The sequence below is a fragment of the Dryas octopetala genome, chromosome 4 (genome assembly GCF_963921425.1).
Source record: "Dryas octopetala chromosome 4, drDryOcto1.1, whole genome shotgun sequence".
In the NCBI taxonomy this organism is placed as follows: Eukaryota; Viridiplantae; Streptophyta; class Magnoliopsida; order Rosales; family Rosaceae; genus Dryas; species Dryas octopetala.
This window is the reverse complement of record NC_141369.1, coordinates 4143511-4161207: the sequence shown is the minus strand read 5'-3', so window position 1 is coordinate 4161207 and position 17697 is coordinate 4143511. Positions and strand designations below refer to the sequence as shown.

Here is a 17697-nt window from a genome sequence, read left to right as displayed (position 1 = left end):
AGCGAATCAATGCACGAGCAGGAAGGATGCTCGCCACTTCTCGTGTAGAGCGAATCAATGTACAAGCAGGAAGGATGCTCGCCACTTCTCGTGCAGAGTGTTGAGTGCTCATTTTACACTATTTTATGATACTAACTCCCTAACTCAGAGTGCAAGAACTCGATATTTTGTGTGTTGTTAGTTTGTTTTTGTTCTATAGGATAACATGAGCAAAGAAGAGAAAAAGAGCTGAAAGAGCCATTTTTAGACGTTTCCTAGTCAAACTAGGAAAAGTGGAGAAATCCTGGTCGCACCAGGAAATGCTGAATCTCAGTCAAACTAGGATTCCTAGTCTCACCAGGAAAGATCAAGCTTGAATAAGAAGGAATCATGACGATCCGAAGCCAGAAATGAGAAATCCTAGTTGGAGCAGGAAATCCTGTTTCAACTAGGAAACCTAATCCGAATAGGAAATGGAGTCCTAATGAAGTTAGGAATCATGAGGGGCAAAATGGTAATTGTGAAATCCCAAGTGAGATAGAAATCCTAAGTCAATAAGGATTCCTAGGTGGATAAGGAGAAGTGGTCAAAAGTCAAAGTCAACAAGTCAATGGTTCTAGAAGCTTTTGGAAGACATTGGGCCAAAGCACAATTGGATAAGATGGATTTCAGCCAAGGTGATGGACTTGGGCCAAGAGTGAAACCCTAAGGAAGGTGCGGCATGGGCTTAAGTGGAACCCTAGGGGCTGGCGCATGGACTTAAGTGATGGGCCATGAAGTTGGCGCATGGGCTGGAGGCTAAGCCTTTGTGGTTTGCGCATAGGGGCTGATTGTTATGCCTATGGGCTTAAGTGAGTGTGGCCCTGATCCATTAGGTTTAATTTCAGCAATCCCACATTGAAGAGAAATAGAAATAGCAGCCCCACTATCCTCTATAAATACATCCTTATAGTTCTGAAGTCCTATTCTTTTTGTCTTTTAAATTTTCGCAGCCCTAGCAGCCCCTCTCTTTTCCTCTTGCCGCAAACCCTAGCAGCCACTCTCTCTCCTGTTTTTCTTGTGCCGCAGCCACCATCTCCCTTTTCTTTATTTTTCCTTCTTTTCTTTTGTGGCCGAACCCCAGCAGCCCCCTTCTATTGTGTTTTCTTGTATTTTGTGCTGAACTGAAGGAGGAAGATCAAGTGAAGCCGCCTAGCAGCAGCCATCTCCAGCAGCCACGCCATCACCATCTTGCTGCCACCTTGCCGAGCACCCCAGCCTCTTTGCCGTGGAGCCCAAGGCTGAGCAGCCCCATTGCACACCACCATTGCAGCCGCACCTCCACCTTGCTGCCCCGGCTTGATCTCTCTTCCTTTTTATTTTTATTTCCATTATTTTAATTATGCATTGTTTATTTGTGGATTTAATTATGTGTAGCTAAATATTGGGCTAGGGCTAGGATGAAGCCCTAGCATTGCTGTTTACTTTCACTATGAATTATTAATAGTTTAATTGTTTATATGTTGACAAATCTTGGATCTCTGTTTAAATTGACTCTAGTTGTTTCGCATCTTTGACTGATCACCTTAGGTTGCATGCATCTAGATTTATGTTGTGAAACTAAACAAGCTTGAAAGGATGATAGTTTCAATAGGCAACAAGTGGGTATCCTAAGATAATATTCATGAGAAAAGAGATCATAGAGGACATAGGGTACATTAATTTGGAGCTATGCGCTATGTGTTTGTCACTCTCACAAATCGTAATGACTCTTGCATGGGTAACAGCTGCCTTAGCTTAGAACTAGGGAACATGCAAGTTAACTGGCTAAGGAAGGCCCAAGAAGCTCTTAGTTTATACACAGTAAGGGGAGTAATTGCTAAAAGTGACTAGCCAAACCTTTTAGTAGACGAACTTTGTCAACATGTTTATATATTGATTGTTATTGTCCATAGTAGAGTGAATGGTATGCTAGTGGTGGATTCTGACCCCTAGTGTTCTTTATTATTGTTTTATCCAAATTCATTTCCGTTTGTTATTTTAGAGTTTCGCTATGTATTTATTAGTCAGTCCAGTTCCAAAAACCAATCAAAACCCCCATTTGAGTGTGTAAGTTAGAGTTGAGTTAATTGAATTTAATTGAGTTAGTAATCATAACACCAGTACAATTCCCTGTGGGATCGACCTCGTATTTGTAAGCTTTGCTACTTAGCGATTCGTGCACTTGCGAGTTAACTTAGACCTCAGGAAATGTTATTTAATTTGCTCTAGGAAAACATACAACAAAAATCCCTAAAGTTCCTATTTATGATGTTTATAAAAAAGGATCTTTTTCCTTTAAAAGTGATTACGTTATTAAAACCTGTGAAAGAACAGTTGATATCTCGGAATCTCATGAAAATTTTCAACTGTTTTCACAAGAGATGTTAAAGAAACATAAAAAAAAGAGATGTTTTCAACTGTTTTCACAAGAGATGTTATTTAATTGAAGCATGTTGTAACTACGTGGAACCTAGGAAATGATTTAGGCCTTCTTTGCCTCGTTTGTGCCATTCTAGCCATCCTTTTTGTGTTCATTTATACCCCTAGTTTGGGGGAAGTACCCTTCCATTGTGTGTATCTACCCATACTTAAGGGATTGTAGAGAACTGGTTTATGATAATTGTTCATTTGTGTGCAAGGCTTGAGAATAATATGAAAAAGAAAAGAAAAAGAATTGAATATGTTGCAATGCCCAAAAGAAAATAGAAAAAAAATGGAAAGAAAAAAAAAAAAAAAGAGAAAGAAAGTGAAAAGGGTAGGCATGTGTATTGCAAGTGTGCAAATTCAAGAATGCAAGCCTAGTTGCCAAAGTGTATAAGAATGAAATGACACCGTAAAACCTGATTCTCTATGGTTCCCTTAAGTCTTTGTGTTTTCCATACCTTTCTTGTTAAAACCCTTCACCATTAGCCCCATTACAACCCATATGTAAAGTCCTATATGATCTTAGGTGAAGTGTAGTCTTAATGTGGAGATTAGATGAGATGGAAGCATATTGTATTTTGATTTGATTTCAGGTATTTGGTATCTTTCATGAGATCATTATTCTTTCACTTGTGCTTTCATTCTTACATATATGTGAGTAATTTGAACTTGTATGCATAAACTCGCTCACATATGCCTTTTGAGGGAATCACTATTTAACCAATATCTCAGTGCTTTATTTGTGAGTGACTATCTTTGAGAGAATTGAAGTGACACTAGTTGCTTATGATTACTCAAGTTGCTTGAAAGTTCAGATTGAAAACTATGTTGATATTGTCTTACGCACATGATGCTTAACCTTGTTGATTGTGAGTTAATGTTGGCATTTGGTAATCTCTGGAACTAGTATGTAATCTCTTTGATTGAGTTATGAATGATCAAGCATACCTGAGATTTTTGGTGGACGGTTAGGTTGTTTTGTTTTTAGAGTCCTAGTCTAGTTTTTGTTTTGTTTGCTAGGGACTAGCAAAGGTTAAGTTTGGGGGAATTTGTTGGGTCCTTAAATGTTTGCATTTTAGGCCCTCTATCTTCATATATTTTGTACTTAGTCCCTATATTTTATGTTATTTATTTGTGTTTTTCTCTTTTGTAGGTGGAAAGCCCATAGGAATTAAATGGATGCAAATCAGCCCATTTTGAGCTTAAATGAATTTTTGATTTTAAAGAGAAGCCCATGATCAAGAGAGGGTCCAAGAGCATGAAGAAATGGAAGCCCAACCCAAACCACATAGGAAGTGGCGTGTGTGCTAAGAGAGAAGGGCTGGCCGCACCTTGCATGGATTATCTCCCCTAATTGGGCTCTAAAAATCAGATTTGATATTACCCTAATTATTTCATTCTAATTCCTGATTTATTGGAGGCTCAATGGGGAGGAAATCAGCTACACCAAGCCCATAAGGGCCAGCTGCACCTTGCGCCACTACAAGAAAAACCTTAATATATATCAGTGATAAACCGATATCTATTTAGGTTTCCAACCGATATATTGAGTGCTGATATCTATTCTCCCATATTACATATCGGTTATACACTGATGTCTATACTATATTAGATATTGTATTTGTTTGATAATCTGATATCATATATAACCAACGATATCGAATTTAAACATTTCTGATATCTTAAAAACTAAATTCCGATATATAAGATACTTATTATATCGTTATTTTTTTTCAAACTGATATAAACAATATATTCAATATCGTTTTGGTAATGAAAATCTGATATAAAAAATATATAACATATCGTTTTTGTAATTAAAATATGATATAAAAAGATATATAACATATCGTTTTTGTACTTAAAATCTGATATAAAAAGATATATAATATATCATTTTTGTACCTAAAATCTGATATAAAAGTATACTTTAGATATCGGTTTTTTGTTTTTTAAATGATATTGAAACTCTATTCCTTATCGTTGCTTTTTTATATAATCTGATATGTAATCCAAAGTAAACTTTTGGTATGGATAGAAATTGATAGGCAGCATCCACACAACAATTAGTCAACTTCTAAAGTAATCCAACTTCAATTCTTTCATTCATATAAATTAATCCAACATCCAAAGAGTAATCAAGTTAACAAAAATAAATTACAAATCTATCTAAAAATATGGATAGCCCTCATCAATGCATGTATACCCCAAAATCACTATTCTATCTCCATAAGCACCTTCACAAAATCCATCTCTAAATCCTAAACACTGCCAACATGTACAAAATAATTAAGGCATGGCAGTGATGCAGCTAGGCCAAAATTTTGCCTATACAAAAGATTGGAATGTCAACTAGGTAGTATCTTCATATCCACAAAATGCTCAAAAAGGTACCAACAGATAATACAACACCCATATATTGTTCCAACCATTTCAGATGTATGTCTTGCTTCTGCAGCAACATCAGCAAGCACAAGGCCAGCAGCACCAGCTCCAGCAATCTGTTTTTTCACAAAGGGATCACGAAACATGGAAAACCATAAAACTTGTAGATGGAAAATGCAGAGAAAACATATTACAATATCTTCCAAGTTCTATGCAAAAGTAGCCTAACTTCAAGTGCAACACCCGGTTTAAGCCAAAAAATATATACTTTAGATCAGAATAATTCCAAGTTAGTCACACGAAAATCAAAAACTAAATCCCGTCCTCTGTTAAGTACAGAAGCTGATATATTAAAAACTATTGATATATCACAGAGATTGCTTTCTAAAAACTATAGATTGCAGCAAGGGCATTAAGTGCATTAATAACATGAAACATATATATACTGAAATAAGATTTGTATCAGTTGGCAGCAATCAATGTAAAATTTGAAATACATGACAAGGAGAATATTGAAGTTCAAAAAAACCCAAGCATAAATCATAAACACAAACCAAACAGCCACATGCACAACAATCAAAAGTCGAATCAAATTCAATTAAAAAGAATGAAATCATCAATATTAGACCAAAACCAACATATCTTGAAAACTATCAGAAATTTTATAGCTTGAAAACTATTAGAAACATTATAAGCATCCCAGTGCCAGAGGCACGAAGCCAAGGCAACTGAGGGGCTGAATCAAATGTTCATGAAGGATAAGCAACATAAGTATATGAACCCTCTTCTACAAGCCTAAGTTCCAGCTGCATGTATAGAGAATAAAGTCCAACAATCAATTATCTGCTTGTAAAACCACAGAATTACATCACTGTGCTTTAAATGTCATAAGTTGAAATCAGTCAGGTTCCACATTTTCTGTTAAAGACTCAGTGCAACACCCAAGACATTGCAAACTTTCTAGCTTTTTTTGCAAGGCAAAAAGAAAATTTAGTTTAATCTGCATAGGAAGAGAAATTATTTGAATAAGAACGAAAGGTTGGAGAAGCACATACCCTGGTCTAGCACTCAACTTCTCAAACTGTTCCAAAATAAATAAAATGCATGTGTGCCTTAATGACATTGCATGGAAGGCTTCTGAAAGTTCATACATGTTCGAAACATTCTCCAATGAAATGTCCTAAGTCAACAAATGAAATCGTAATTAGGCAGCCAGCTTTTTTGATTCAGAAGCAGGACATGCAGAGAGAGAGAGAGAGAGAGAGTGCTAGCTCACCTGTGCTATTGTATACTCACAAAGCCGCTTGAGTCCCTCCAAAAGATACTGATCTGCAGCTCTGAGGAGATCTTGAGCAATATCCAAAGTAATGTCTACCGATCTAGTGTATATAAATCTGTTCATAGTCAAAAGTCTCTGAATCATCAAAGCTCACCAGACAGCTTTTGCAAAACAAGAAAACACACGCTTCACTTTATCTTTACCTCATCATCAACTCGAAAACCTCCCATCTAATATTTGGTATCTCTATGTCCCTTGCATCCTTCTCCTGTAACAAGTTACTGGAAATTATAAAGATATGCATACTATTGAACATCAAGACATCCTTTCTACTCTATAATGTGCACTTTAGTGTTTATTGGATACTACTGGAATAACAACACCCCCCCCCCCAAAAAAAAGAAAGGGGGGGCGAAACATGGGAGGCTAAGGGGAAAACATGCAGACGCTCACCCGGTAACCACCATCGAACATAGCACGAAACGCAGCTGAAGAAGCAAGGAGGCAGATTCTGTGAGCATAGAACCGCCGACCTGCAGTTGGTGAGTGAAGCAATCAAACATTTAGGTCCTTTATGCTAACAATTACAAACACACTAATGCTCCTCTATGATAACTAATATAACATAAGTAGGAATAACTTGAACGAAAATAAACGATTTATACCTTCAACTAAAAATGTAACATCGGACAGTGTAGGGTTGTTTACATACTGCTCCCCTAGATAGACCTGCAGGAAGATTTATCCACCATCATAGGCAATTCATACTAAATACATGCTTAATGCTTAAGATGACAGCACTTTAAATGCAGACAAGCAACCACAGAATGGGCACTCTGAATTTGGTTATTTTGTCGAGAATATATTTAGATAACATTTACGTATGTGGATTTGAAATGAAGGATTTGGATTCAACTGCTTATATTTTGATACTTATTGTTATGGATTGAAAAGAGTACTCCGTATTTCAGTTCTTTAAAGAGTGGATTTGGATGTCAACTTTTTCTTGAGTATTTGATATCCTCCCTACCAAACTATGAATCGACAAAAGAAAAAATGAAAAAGAAAATGGAAACTAACAACTTGAATGGTTTGGAGCAACAAAACATGTATTCTGCCACCAAGTTGACCCCTTATAGCATGTCCAAAAACATAAGAATTCAATATATATACCAAAAGCATGAAAAAACCAGCCCCTATTAGAAAGCACCCCAACCTGTGGTGTTGGAGATGGGGGAGCTGCATCCACAGGAGAAAGAGTCATGGCTTTATTGGCCAACTTGTACAGAGCCATAGCACCATCAAGTTGCTGTTTATGGCTATTAGAACCAAGAAGTGCAAGAAGCAACTCCAACCTTGCTAAACAATATGTTAAATATATCAGCTAACTCCAAACCAGCATAAATATAATAAAGAATATAAGTTTCTATGCAAAAGAACAACATGAACAAAATAGATTGAGATACAGAAAATATGACATGCCATTGTTATCAATGAATATTGTCCTCAGATCATCTGGGGAACAAAGATGAGCAAAAGCCAAAGCAACTCGTCTTTGAACAACCCTCTCCGCCACACGCATCAAATATAACAAATGGGACAAAACCTACATTAAGAAAGAGTGGGTGTGAGAGATAGAGATATAGAGAGAGAGAGAGAGAGAGAGAGAGAGAGAGAGAGAGAGATTGAAAAATAAATTCTCCATCCTGCAGCTTCTGAACACCTCCAACCCTAATAAAATCGAACACATTATCCTAGCGGAGGAAATGAATAAACAAAATAAGATCACATTAAAATGGTGATAAAAGTTGACCCAATTTATATATAGCATTCATTCCACAAGTTCATGACAGTTCATTAATTATACCATACCTCATTATCTGCAAGGCCATAAAGAGTAAAAGCAGGATTATGTTGCAGAGACCCATTTTTTGAATCAAGAAGCTTCAGCAATGGCAATAAACCACCATTATGAGCAATACCAGCTTGGTTGTGTGCATCCTGAATTTGCAAATACTTGAAGCAATTATTACCAAAGAAAGTAGCATGTGAAAAGAGAGAAAAGGAATATTTTCAATAATAAATCAAGATTAATGCATTGGATTGCACTATCAGGAACCTGAAGACAGTAAGTGATTGAAAAAAATTCCTCAAGATTTAAATTTTAGAACTTCTGCTCAAATGTACTAACAAATGGCCCATAAATTCATATTTGTTTCTAGAAGAACATGGAATAAGTCCATCTACGGTTATTTAAATTCTTAGCAAAAAATCAAAAGTCAGCCTTAGCAGATAGAACCCGTTCAATGGCATGAAGACACTGGTCCCACACTAAATTTTTCAATATTGGCCAAGACCTGTGATTTAAACAAAACAAAATATGAAGAAATATTAACCTGTGCCAATCTCCCCAATGCAAATGCCGACATCTCCCTCAGTTGTACATCTGGGGATTGAAGCATCTCAACCCCATGGTTGAAACCTTAACTAAAGAACACATCATGTAAACATGGTTGAAACCTTAACTAACCAACCAAATGCACCCTAAAAGAAAGATATACTCAGCAACAATTAAACCCAATTAACAACAAGACTGATTTGACTAAAGAATACAAATAGCATCTTAGTTAAAACCCTATTTCAGCAAAGAAAACTGGAAAAGAAACCCTAAATTGTCAACACTAATTCCTAATTTAATTCGAACACAAAAATTAAACCCAGAAAGAACCAGGTTTTTAGTAGCAACAAACTCACTGCACAACGGATTCCCAATTCTCAATTCAACAGAAAAAAAAAATTATTTCCAAATTAGACATTAAAACCTAAATCAGAAATACCTGGGGAAAACGAGCCGATTGAAGAACAAAATTTGAGGTGAGAGACGGCTGGGAGTGAGCGGGTAAGGTGGTTTTCGAGAAAGTGGGGAATAGGGAAGTGGATCAGAAAAATGAAAATGAATGAACAAACGAGACCCAAGCTCGCCATTCCAACAACTCATAAAAAGCCCGACCTATCTCGGGCCCAAAGCTTTGGACTTGTCGTCATCCGACCTTCGAGCAGTGACACAGATCCATAGTGCTCCGCCCAATTTGCGGTACCCAAGCTTGCCATTCCAACGTTCTGCTGAGATCAAAGCTTCTGCCTCGAGAGGATGTCGTTCGACCTCCGACAACAGGTAATCGCAAAGCGTGATCCAATCTCCGAGCACCTAAGATCGCAAAGCCCAGCCCTTGGAATTAAGATCTGACCTCTATCTCGATGCCGCAATGCAAAAGCTTGAGCCAATCATGGCTGAGCTCGACCTCAACAATTAACGCCGAGTAACAATCAATTCTAGGAGGTTTGGAGAGGGCGAGACAAGAGAGAGCGAAGGGACTTCGACAGCAAGGGAGATCGGCAAGGAATAACGGCGGTGACGGTGTCGGTGGGGCGCGACAGCAAGGGTTTAGAGACACAGAGAGAGGGCGTTTGAGATAAGTCATAGAGATCGAGCAGAGAAAGGGAGAGGGCGTTTGAGATAAGTCAGAAAATAAGGACAGCGGGGGTGAAATGATAAGTGGAGGAGAGAGAGAGAGAGAGAGAGAGAGAGAGAGAGAGAGAGAGAGATAATGTGCTTTTTTATGTGGAAGGAGATAACTTAAGTTATCAGTTAAAACTTTAGATATCGGTTTTTAAACAATTGTTAATCAAAATGGAAATTTAAGATATCGGAAAAAAAATACCGATATGTAAAACTCTACAATATCAGTTTATGTAAAAACTGATATTAAACAAGTGATATCTATTACAGTTTTTCTTGTAGTGCGCAAGAGAGAGGGAAGCCTTTGGGCCTTGCGCATACCACTTAAGCCCAAACCCTAGCTGCCGCATATCCTTCTTTCTCCAAACCCTAGCAGCCGCATCTCCCTAGCTTGGAAAAACCCTAGCTGCTGCACACCCTTATATATACATCTATTTCTATCATTTTAGGGGTTCACACACTTGGAAAAGATCAGAAAATAGAGAGAGAGGGGGCTGCTGGAGGCGTGAGCTCTCCTTGGGGTGTTTTCTCTTCTTCTTCTCTTTTCTTGTAATTGTTAGATGAAAAACATGATTTCGTGGCTGTTCTTGTTTTCTAGCATGAACTAATCACATTTTCTAGGGCCTAGGATTCAGCCCTAGGCCGAATATTCAATGGATTGGTGATGTAGTTGCTGTTTGTTTAATTCCATGGATTTGATGATTTTGATTTCACTTTAATCATTGTTCTCTATGTGTTTTTAATGCTTGATTGATCACCTAGGGTTATTGCATCTAGAATTTAATCAATTTAGGGTGAGGACAACCAATCAGCCCCTAATACAAGTGATAAACAATCTAGGGCTTAGTAATTGGCTAAAATCTGATTGTGTGAAATCAATTTTAAATCACCTAGGGTAGACGCCATGCACTAGGGGTTTAATTGCATTTATTTTCTCATATAAGCTTAATGAATTCTGTTTGTGCGTTCCTATGTAGATGCCATGCATAGGTCACATATAGAGTACAAGAACTAGGGTAGACGCCATGCACTAGTTTATACATTTGGGGAATTATGCATTTCATGCTATGCCATAGGTGAATATGCGAATGCATTCATGAATAGGAATTAAAGGTTTCAGAAATTGCACCATGACATTGAATATGAGGTCTAGTGGTAGAGTTCTAGAGTCCTAGTATCATCATCCATCTATTTTCACAAGATAACTTGCTGTTTTCATACTCTTTGCTAGTCGCACATCTTAGTTTTTGGTTAGGTTTAATTTGCTGTTTTCAAGTCATACAAACTCCCTCCCATTCGTGTGTGTGTGCGTGTGTTTTACTTCAAGTGAGCAGCTGCCCTAGGCGTGACAACTTGGGCAGCCACTCGTGTCTTGTTTTCTTGTTTCTTTTTAGCATTCGGATTATCATTTAAAGATCAACAATAGTCCTCGTGAGATCGACCTTGCTTGCCATCTATATTATAAATAGATTCGTGCACTGCGAGTATTTAAATTTAAAACGAATAGTTTTTGGCGCCGTTGCCGGGGACTAGTTTTGATCTTTGTGACAATCTTAGTGCATTCTTTTAGTGTTTTATTTAGTGATTATTTGCTGTTTTCTTTTTGTTAATTTGTTTTTCCCTTTGTCTTTGTTCATGTGTCGTGAGTCATAGTTGTAGGATTGTGTTCAGTTTTTCGTTTTTAACTTGTTTTAATTTTCAGATTTTCGTATTTGTTTAATTACATAGTTTATTTGTTTCTAAAAAAAAATATATCCGAAAATTACTTTTCTTTCTTATTGTTTAATTGTGGTTCTAATTTGTTTGTTTCTTATTTTGTAGGTACTTGTGCATGTCCCAGCCAGATCCTAATAAGCCAATTGACGACACTCATTTGGATGAGAGATTAGCCCGAATAAGATTCTTTTGTGAAAGGAGTAAGGCGGAGCAAGTGCGAGCAGCAGCACTTTTACCTTTGCCATCCCCTACACCGTCTCCTACATCTTCATCAAACTCTCACCAATTTGAAAAAGTTATGGCTGAGATAGACAACGTGGAACAGATGGGAGATCTAGACATCCCGACCATCCCTGCTTCCCCTTCGAGCATTGCCTTGCCACCTGCTGCAAGAAATTATGAGCTCAAATCCTCTCATTTTAATATGCTACCCTCTTTTCATGGTTTACCTAGTGAAGATCCACTAACTCACCTTAAAGATATATTTAATGCTGTGAGCTTTTTGCCCTTGACAGGTGTGAATGAGAATCAACTCAAGATGAGGGTGTTCTCTTATACTTTGAAGGATAAAGCTAAGTTCTGGCTGAATTCTTTGAAACCTGGATCATTGAGGACTTGGGATGAAATTGAGAAGAAGTTCCTAGAAAAGTTCTTTTCATCTCAAAAGACGGATATGCTGAGAGATAAGATTATGCAGTTTTCTCAACAAGATGAGTCATTCTCAGAGGCTTGGGAGCGTTTTAATACATTGCTACTTCAATGTCCACATCATGGACTTCCTTTGAACTTATTAATGCAAATATTTTATAAAGGACTAACCCCTGCGAGTAGGAATGCTGTGATTAATTTTTCAGGTGGTTCTATCAGGGATAAGACAGCCCAGGAGGCCTCTGACCTCTATGAAGAGATGACAAGAGAAACAATGCATTCAGATACTAGAGGTAAGTGCGTTGGAGTTAATGAGGTTAATGCTTCTAATAATTTTGCATCTAATGCGCAGATCACTCGGCTGGAACGCAAAATGGATGTCATACTTGCCCTCAATCAGAGAGCTCCATCATTGGAGGTTTGTGCCATTTGTGCTACACCTGGACATGAAACGATTTCTTGCCCTCATGGTGCCGATTTCCCTGAGTTTGTGCAAGAACAGGCCAACATGCTGAATTCATATAATCAGAGGCCCAGGAATGATCCATTCTCTCCTACTTACAATACAGGGTGGCGGAATCATCCCAATTTCAGGTGGAGTAATAACCAGAATCAACAGCAGCCTCAAGGTTCATTTCCACAACATCAGGCACATCAGGGCTATCAACAACAACAACCTCAGAAGAAGTCCTTGGAAGATTTGATTGCATCCATGGCTCAGAGCACACAGTCTTTCATTCAGAAGTCAGAGACACATATGCAAAAGACTGATAGGGCCATTGCGAATCTTGAGCAACAAATGGGCCAGTTAGCTACTGCACTGAATCAGAGAGAGCCAGGGAGACTCCTAGGGCAAGTGATCATTAACCCCAAGAACAATGAGCAAGTGAATGCAATTACTCTCAGAGGGGGTAAGATAGTTGGGAAAGAAGAAGAAGCAGTTGTTGAGGAAGGTGTCGAGTCAGAAGATGCACCTGAGATCATAGCCGAACCTGTTAAGGGTACCTTAGACCCTTCTGTGCCATCTTCAGGCAACCATGTGGTAGCTCCCAAAGGTTTTCCCTTACCTTAGGTACAATCTGACCCTTCTAAGTTGATTTCTATACATGCTCCTTTTCCTAGTAGGTTGCAGAAGGCTAAGAAAGAGGATCCTCTGAAAGGTGTTATGGAGATATTCAGGAAGGTGGAGATCAATATTCCCCTTCTAGATGCGATTAAGCAAGTGCCTAGGTATGCAAAGTTCCTCAAGGACTTGTGCACGAACAAGAGAAGGTTCAAGGAGTTTGAGACAGTGAAGGTCTCTGAGGAGGTTTCAGCGGTGCTTCAGAGGAAGCTACCTCCCAAGCTCAAGGACCCAGGCAGCTTCACTATCCCTTGTATCATTGGGGATTGTAGGTTTGAGAAAGCTCTCCTTGATTTAGGTGCTTCTGTGAATTTAATGCCATTTTCTGTGTATGAGACTCTGAATTTAGGTGAGCTGAAAGCGACATCTATGAGTATCCAGTTAGCCGATAGATCAGTTAAGTACCCCAGAGGAATTTTGGAGGATGTACTTGTGAGAGTAGATGGATTGATATTGCCGGCTGATTTCCTAGTTTTGGAAATGGAGGCCGTACCCATGTATGAGGCACAGTTACCCTTGATACTTGGTCGTCCCTTTATGGCCACTGCAGGTACAAAAATTGATGTTCAACAGGGTACACTAACTATGAATGTGCAGGGACAGACCATTGAGTTTAGAGTGTTTGAGGCACTCAAACTACCCAGTGATGAGCATAAGTGCTTTAGGGTGGATGTTATGGATTTGGTTTGTCAACAGGTGTTTAATGTGACTTGTAGCAGTGATCCATTGAATAGGGCTTTGATTCATAGCCCTATGGCTGCGCAAGAGGATGAGCAGGTTGAGAGCATTTTGGCTCACTTAGAGGCCGTACCCCGCTGTTCAGGTATGTATATTTCTGCTTTTGAGCCCTTACCTGTTTCTGATACAAAACTTGTACCCTCTGTGTTGCAGGCACCTAAGCTAGAGTTGAAGGATTTGCCTGAGCATTTGAAGTATGCTTATTTGGGTGAGGGAAGCACATTACCTGTGATCATTGCTTCCAACCTCAATGCAGAGGAAGAGAAGAAATTGTTGAGAGTGCTGAGAGAGCACAAAACAGCGATTGGGTGGAGTATTGCAGATATCAAGGGAATTAGTCCCTCGAGGTGTATGCACAGGATATTGTTGGAAGATGGAGCCAAGCCGACTAGAGAGGCTCAACGTAGACTCAACCCAGTGATGAAGGAAGTTGTGCTGAAGGAGGTGCTGAAGTTGCTAGATGTGGGTATTATTTATCCAATATCAGATAGCAAATGGGTGAGTCCGGTGCAGGTGGTTCCTAAGAAGTCTGGTGTTACAGTGGTTAGAAATGAAGCAAATGAGCTGGTGCCAACTCGAGTACAGACAGGGTGGCGTGTCTGCATAGACTACAGGAAACTTAACTCAGATGGGTATTCAGGCTACAACCAGATAGCTATAGCCCCAGAAGACCAGGAGAAGACGACATTTACCTGTCCCTATGGCACTTTTGCCTACAGGCGCATGCCCTTTGGCTTGTGCAATGCTCCAGGTACTTTTCAGCGATGCATGATGAGCATTTTTTCCGATATGGTGGAGCATATAATAGAGGTATTTATGGATGACTTCAGTGTATTTGGTTCTTCTTATGATAAATGCCTCCATAATCTTGCTTTGGTTTTAGAAAGATGCCAGGAATGCAATTTGGTTTTGAATTGGGAGAAGTGCCATTTTATGGTACAACAGGGTATTGTTCTTGGCCATGTCATATCCAGTAGAGGGATAGAGGTGGATAAGGCCAAGGTTGATCTGGTAAGTAATCTTCCACCCCCTTTGACAGTTAAGGATGTGAGATCGTTTCTTGGTCATGCAGGTTTTTACAGGCGGTTCATTAAGGATTTTTCCCAGATAGCTCAGCCTTTGAGTAGATTGTTGGCCAAGGAGGTGCCGTTTGAATTTAATGAGGAATGTCTAGCCGCATTTAACAGATTGAAGACTCTTCTCACATCAGCTCCAGTCATTATGCCTCCTGATTGGAGTTTGCCATTTGAGCTGATGTGCGATGCTTCTGATTATGCTGTGGGAGCTGTGTTAGGGCAGAGAGTGAACAAGATACCATATGTTATCTACTATGCCAGTCGGACTCTCAACGATGCCCAGTTGAATTATTCAACCACAGAGAAGGAGCTTTTGGCTGTCATTTTTGCTTTAGAAAAATTCAGGTCATATTTGATTGGAACTAAAGTGATTGTGTTTTCTGATCATGCAGCGCTTAGGTACCTTCTACAGAAGAAAGATGCGAAGCCCAGGTTGATTAGATGAATTTTGTTGCTCCAGAAGTTTGACTTAGAGATCAAGGATAAGAAGGGATCAGAGAATGTGGTGGCGGATCACCTTAGCCGATTGGTGCACAGTTCTACTGCAGAGGAGGACATCCTCCCTCTAAATGAGCGATTCCCAGATGAGCAGTTGTTCTCATTGTCTGTTTATGTTCCTTGGTACTCTGATATTGTTAATTATATTGTTACAGGAGAACTTCCAGGTGACATACAGAGAGCTCAAAAGGAGAAGCTCATCAGCACGGCTAAGTACTATATATGGGATGATCCATATTTGTTTAAGTGGTGCCCCGACCAGATCATCAGAAGGTGTGTGCCTGAATCTGAGTTTCAGTCTATACTAACTTTTTGCCATTCTGATGCATGTGGAGGACATGGTGGAGCAAAGAAGACGGCTCTAAAAGTGTTGCAGTGTGGTTTTTATTGGCCTAGTCTGTTCAAGGATGCTTATACATTCTGCACCACTTGTGATAGGTGCCAAAAGTTGGGTAACATTTCTTCCCGAAATCAAATGCCTCTTAACCCCATTCTTATTGTTGAGATTTTTGATGTCTGGGGCATTGATTTCATGGGTCCTTTTCCCTCTTCCAAGGGGTATTTATATATTTTGCTTACGGTTGATTATGTATCGAAATGGGTGGAAGCGATTCCATCCAAGACTAATGATTCTAGAGTTGTCCTCAGATTTCTTAAGGATCATATTCTAGCAAGATTTGGCGCTCCTAGAGCTATTATTAGTGATGGAGGATCTCACTTCAACAACAGGTTATTTGCGGCCTTGCTGAGCAAATATGGTATCAAGCATAAGGTTTCTACACCTTATCACCCCCAGACGAGTGGACAGGCTGAGATCTGTAATAGGGAAATTAAACAAATTTTGGAGAAGACTGTGAGCCCCTCCCTGAAAGATTGGTCAGATCGCCTCTTAGATGCTCTATGGGCTTATCGTACAGCGTATAAGACTCTCATTGGTATGTCCCCATACAGGTTGGTTTTTGGTAAGCCATGTCATTTACCTGTAGAATTAGAGCATAAAGCATATTGGGCTATTAAACATTTCAATTTTAAGATGAAGGAGGCAGGTGAACATAGGAAGCTACAATTGAGTGAGTTGGAAGAACTCAGGAATGAGGCTTATGAGAGTTATAGGATTTACAAAGACAAGACTAAGGCCTACCATGACAAGGCCATTTTGAGGAAACATTTCGAAGTGGGTCAGAAAGTCTTGCTTTACAATTCTCGCCTCAGACTCTTTCCAGGTAAACTTCGTTCTCGATGGTATGGTCCATTCACTGTTACTAATGTTTACCCTTATGGTGCAGTGGAGGTCTGCAATCCAAAGACAAAGAATACATTCAAGGTGAATGGCCATCGGCTTAAGCATTACTTGGAGGCTAATATGGAGCGTTCGGAGGAGAACATGCTCTTGGAGGATCCGGTTCCATTAGCATGATGTACTGCCAAGTCTGGCTGAAGACTCTAAACTTAGCGCTGATTGGGAGGCAACCCAATATTTGGAGAGAAGAAACATTGCCCTATAGCTGTTTGCATGGATATCAGGGAGTTCTTAACCTTGTGCTTTCCTTTAGTTTGTTTTGTTGGTTGTGGTGTGTTTCTAGGTCGTTAGAGTATTTGTCTTCCTAACTTGAGTGATTCATTGCATGCTTAGTTTGAAACATTGAGGACAATGTTTCGTTTAAGTTTGGGGGAAGAGTTTTAGGTTTAGGTTTTGAGATTTTCGTTCAAATTTTTGAAAAATACCAAAAATATTTTTGTTTTTATGACTTTTAGGTTCCTGTCCACCGCTATGATGAATTGCAAATGCTTTGATCTTGCATACTTTGGTCGAATTGATGAAACTGGTTCTTTTGATTATTCTTTTGACATATAACTCATTTTGAGCATGTTTGAGCTATCTTTGTGTGGATTACAATGCTGGTATAGTTTAGACTGAAAGTGATTGCATGACTTGTATGATCTTGGCTTCTAGTGAACTTATATACCCCTTGTGAGATTCGAGCCTTAATTCTTCTGTTTTGAGGGTTATATGCTAATACTCCATACGTTCATTGAATATCTAGAGTTTGCTTGATCTCATTATCTTTCACTTGATCAAATGCTTGAAATGTGCATCATTTTAAATCAAATGATAGAACTTCCATCTCAATTTAATTGAAGCATGTTGTAACTACGTGGAACCTAGGAAATGATTTAGGCCTTCTTTGCCTCGTTTGTGCCATTCTAGCCATCCTTTTTGTGTTCATTTATACCCCTAGTTTGGGGGAAGTACCCTTCCATTGTGTGTATCTACCCATACTTAAGGGAT

The 17697-nt window shown here is 39.0% G+C and overlaps 1 protein-coding gene and 1 non-coding gene across 2 annotated transcripts; both read right to left on the bottom strand.

The window, feature by feature from the left end:
* Positions 1 to 4772: 4772 nt before the first annotated feature.
* LOC147286252 (ARM REPEAT PROTEIN INTERACTING WITH ABF2-like) lies at positions 4773 to 8550 on the bottom strand. The gene is made up of 12 exons (XM_086240721.1): positions 8485 to 8550; positions 7961 to 8089; positions 7734 to 7842; positions 7567 to 7696; positions 7305 to 7443; positions 6754 to 6817; positions 6542 to 6621; positions 6292 to 6356; positions 6086 to 6203; positions 5865 to 5989; positions 5461 to 5545; positions 4773 to 4925 (listed from the first exon to the last, which is right to left on the bottom strand). Exons 1-12 carry the CDS (start codon positions 8548 to 8550, stop codon positions 4773 to 4775), a joined length of 1263 nt encoding a protein of 420 aa, XP_086096847.1.
* A 3447-nt stretch (positions 8551 to 11997) lies between these two features.
* On the bottom strand, positions 11998 to 12101 carry LOC147286251 (small nucleolar RNA R71). Its single transcript, XR_015122156.1, has one exon. It is a non-coding gene; the product is annotated as a small nucleolar RNA R71 (small nucleolar RNA).
* Between the last annotated feature and the right edge of the window lie 5596 nt (positions 12102 to 17697).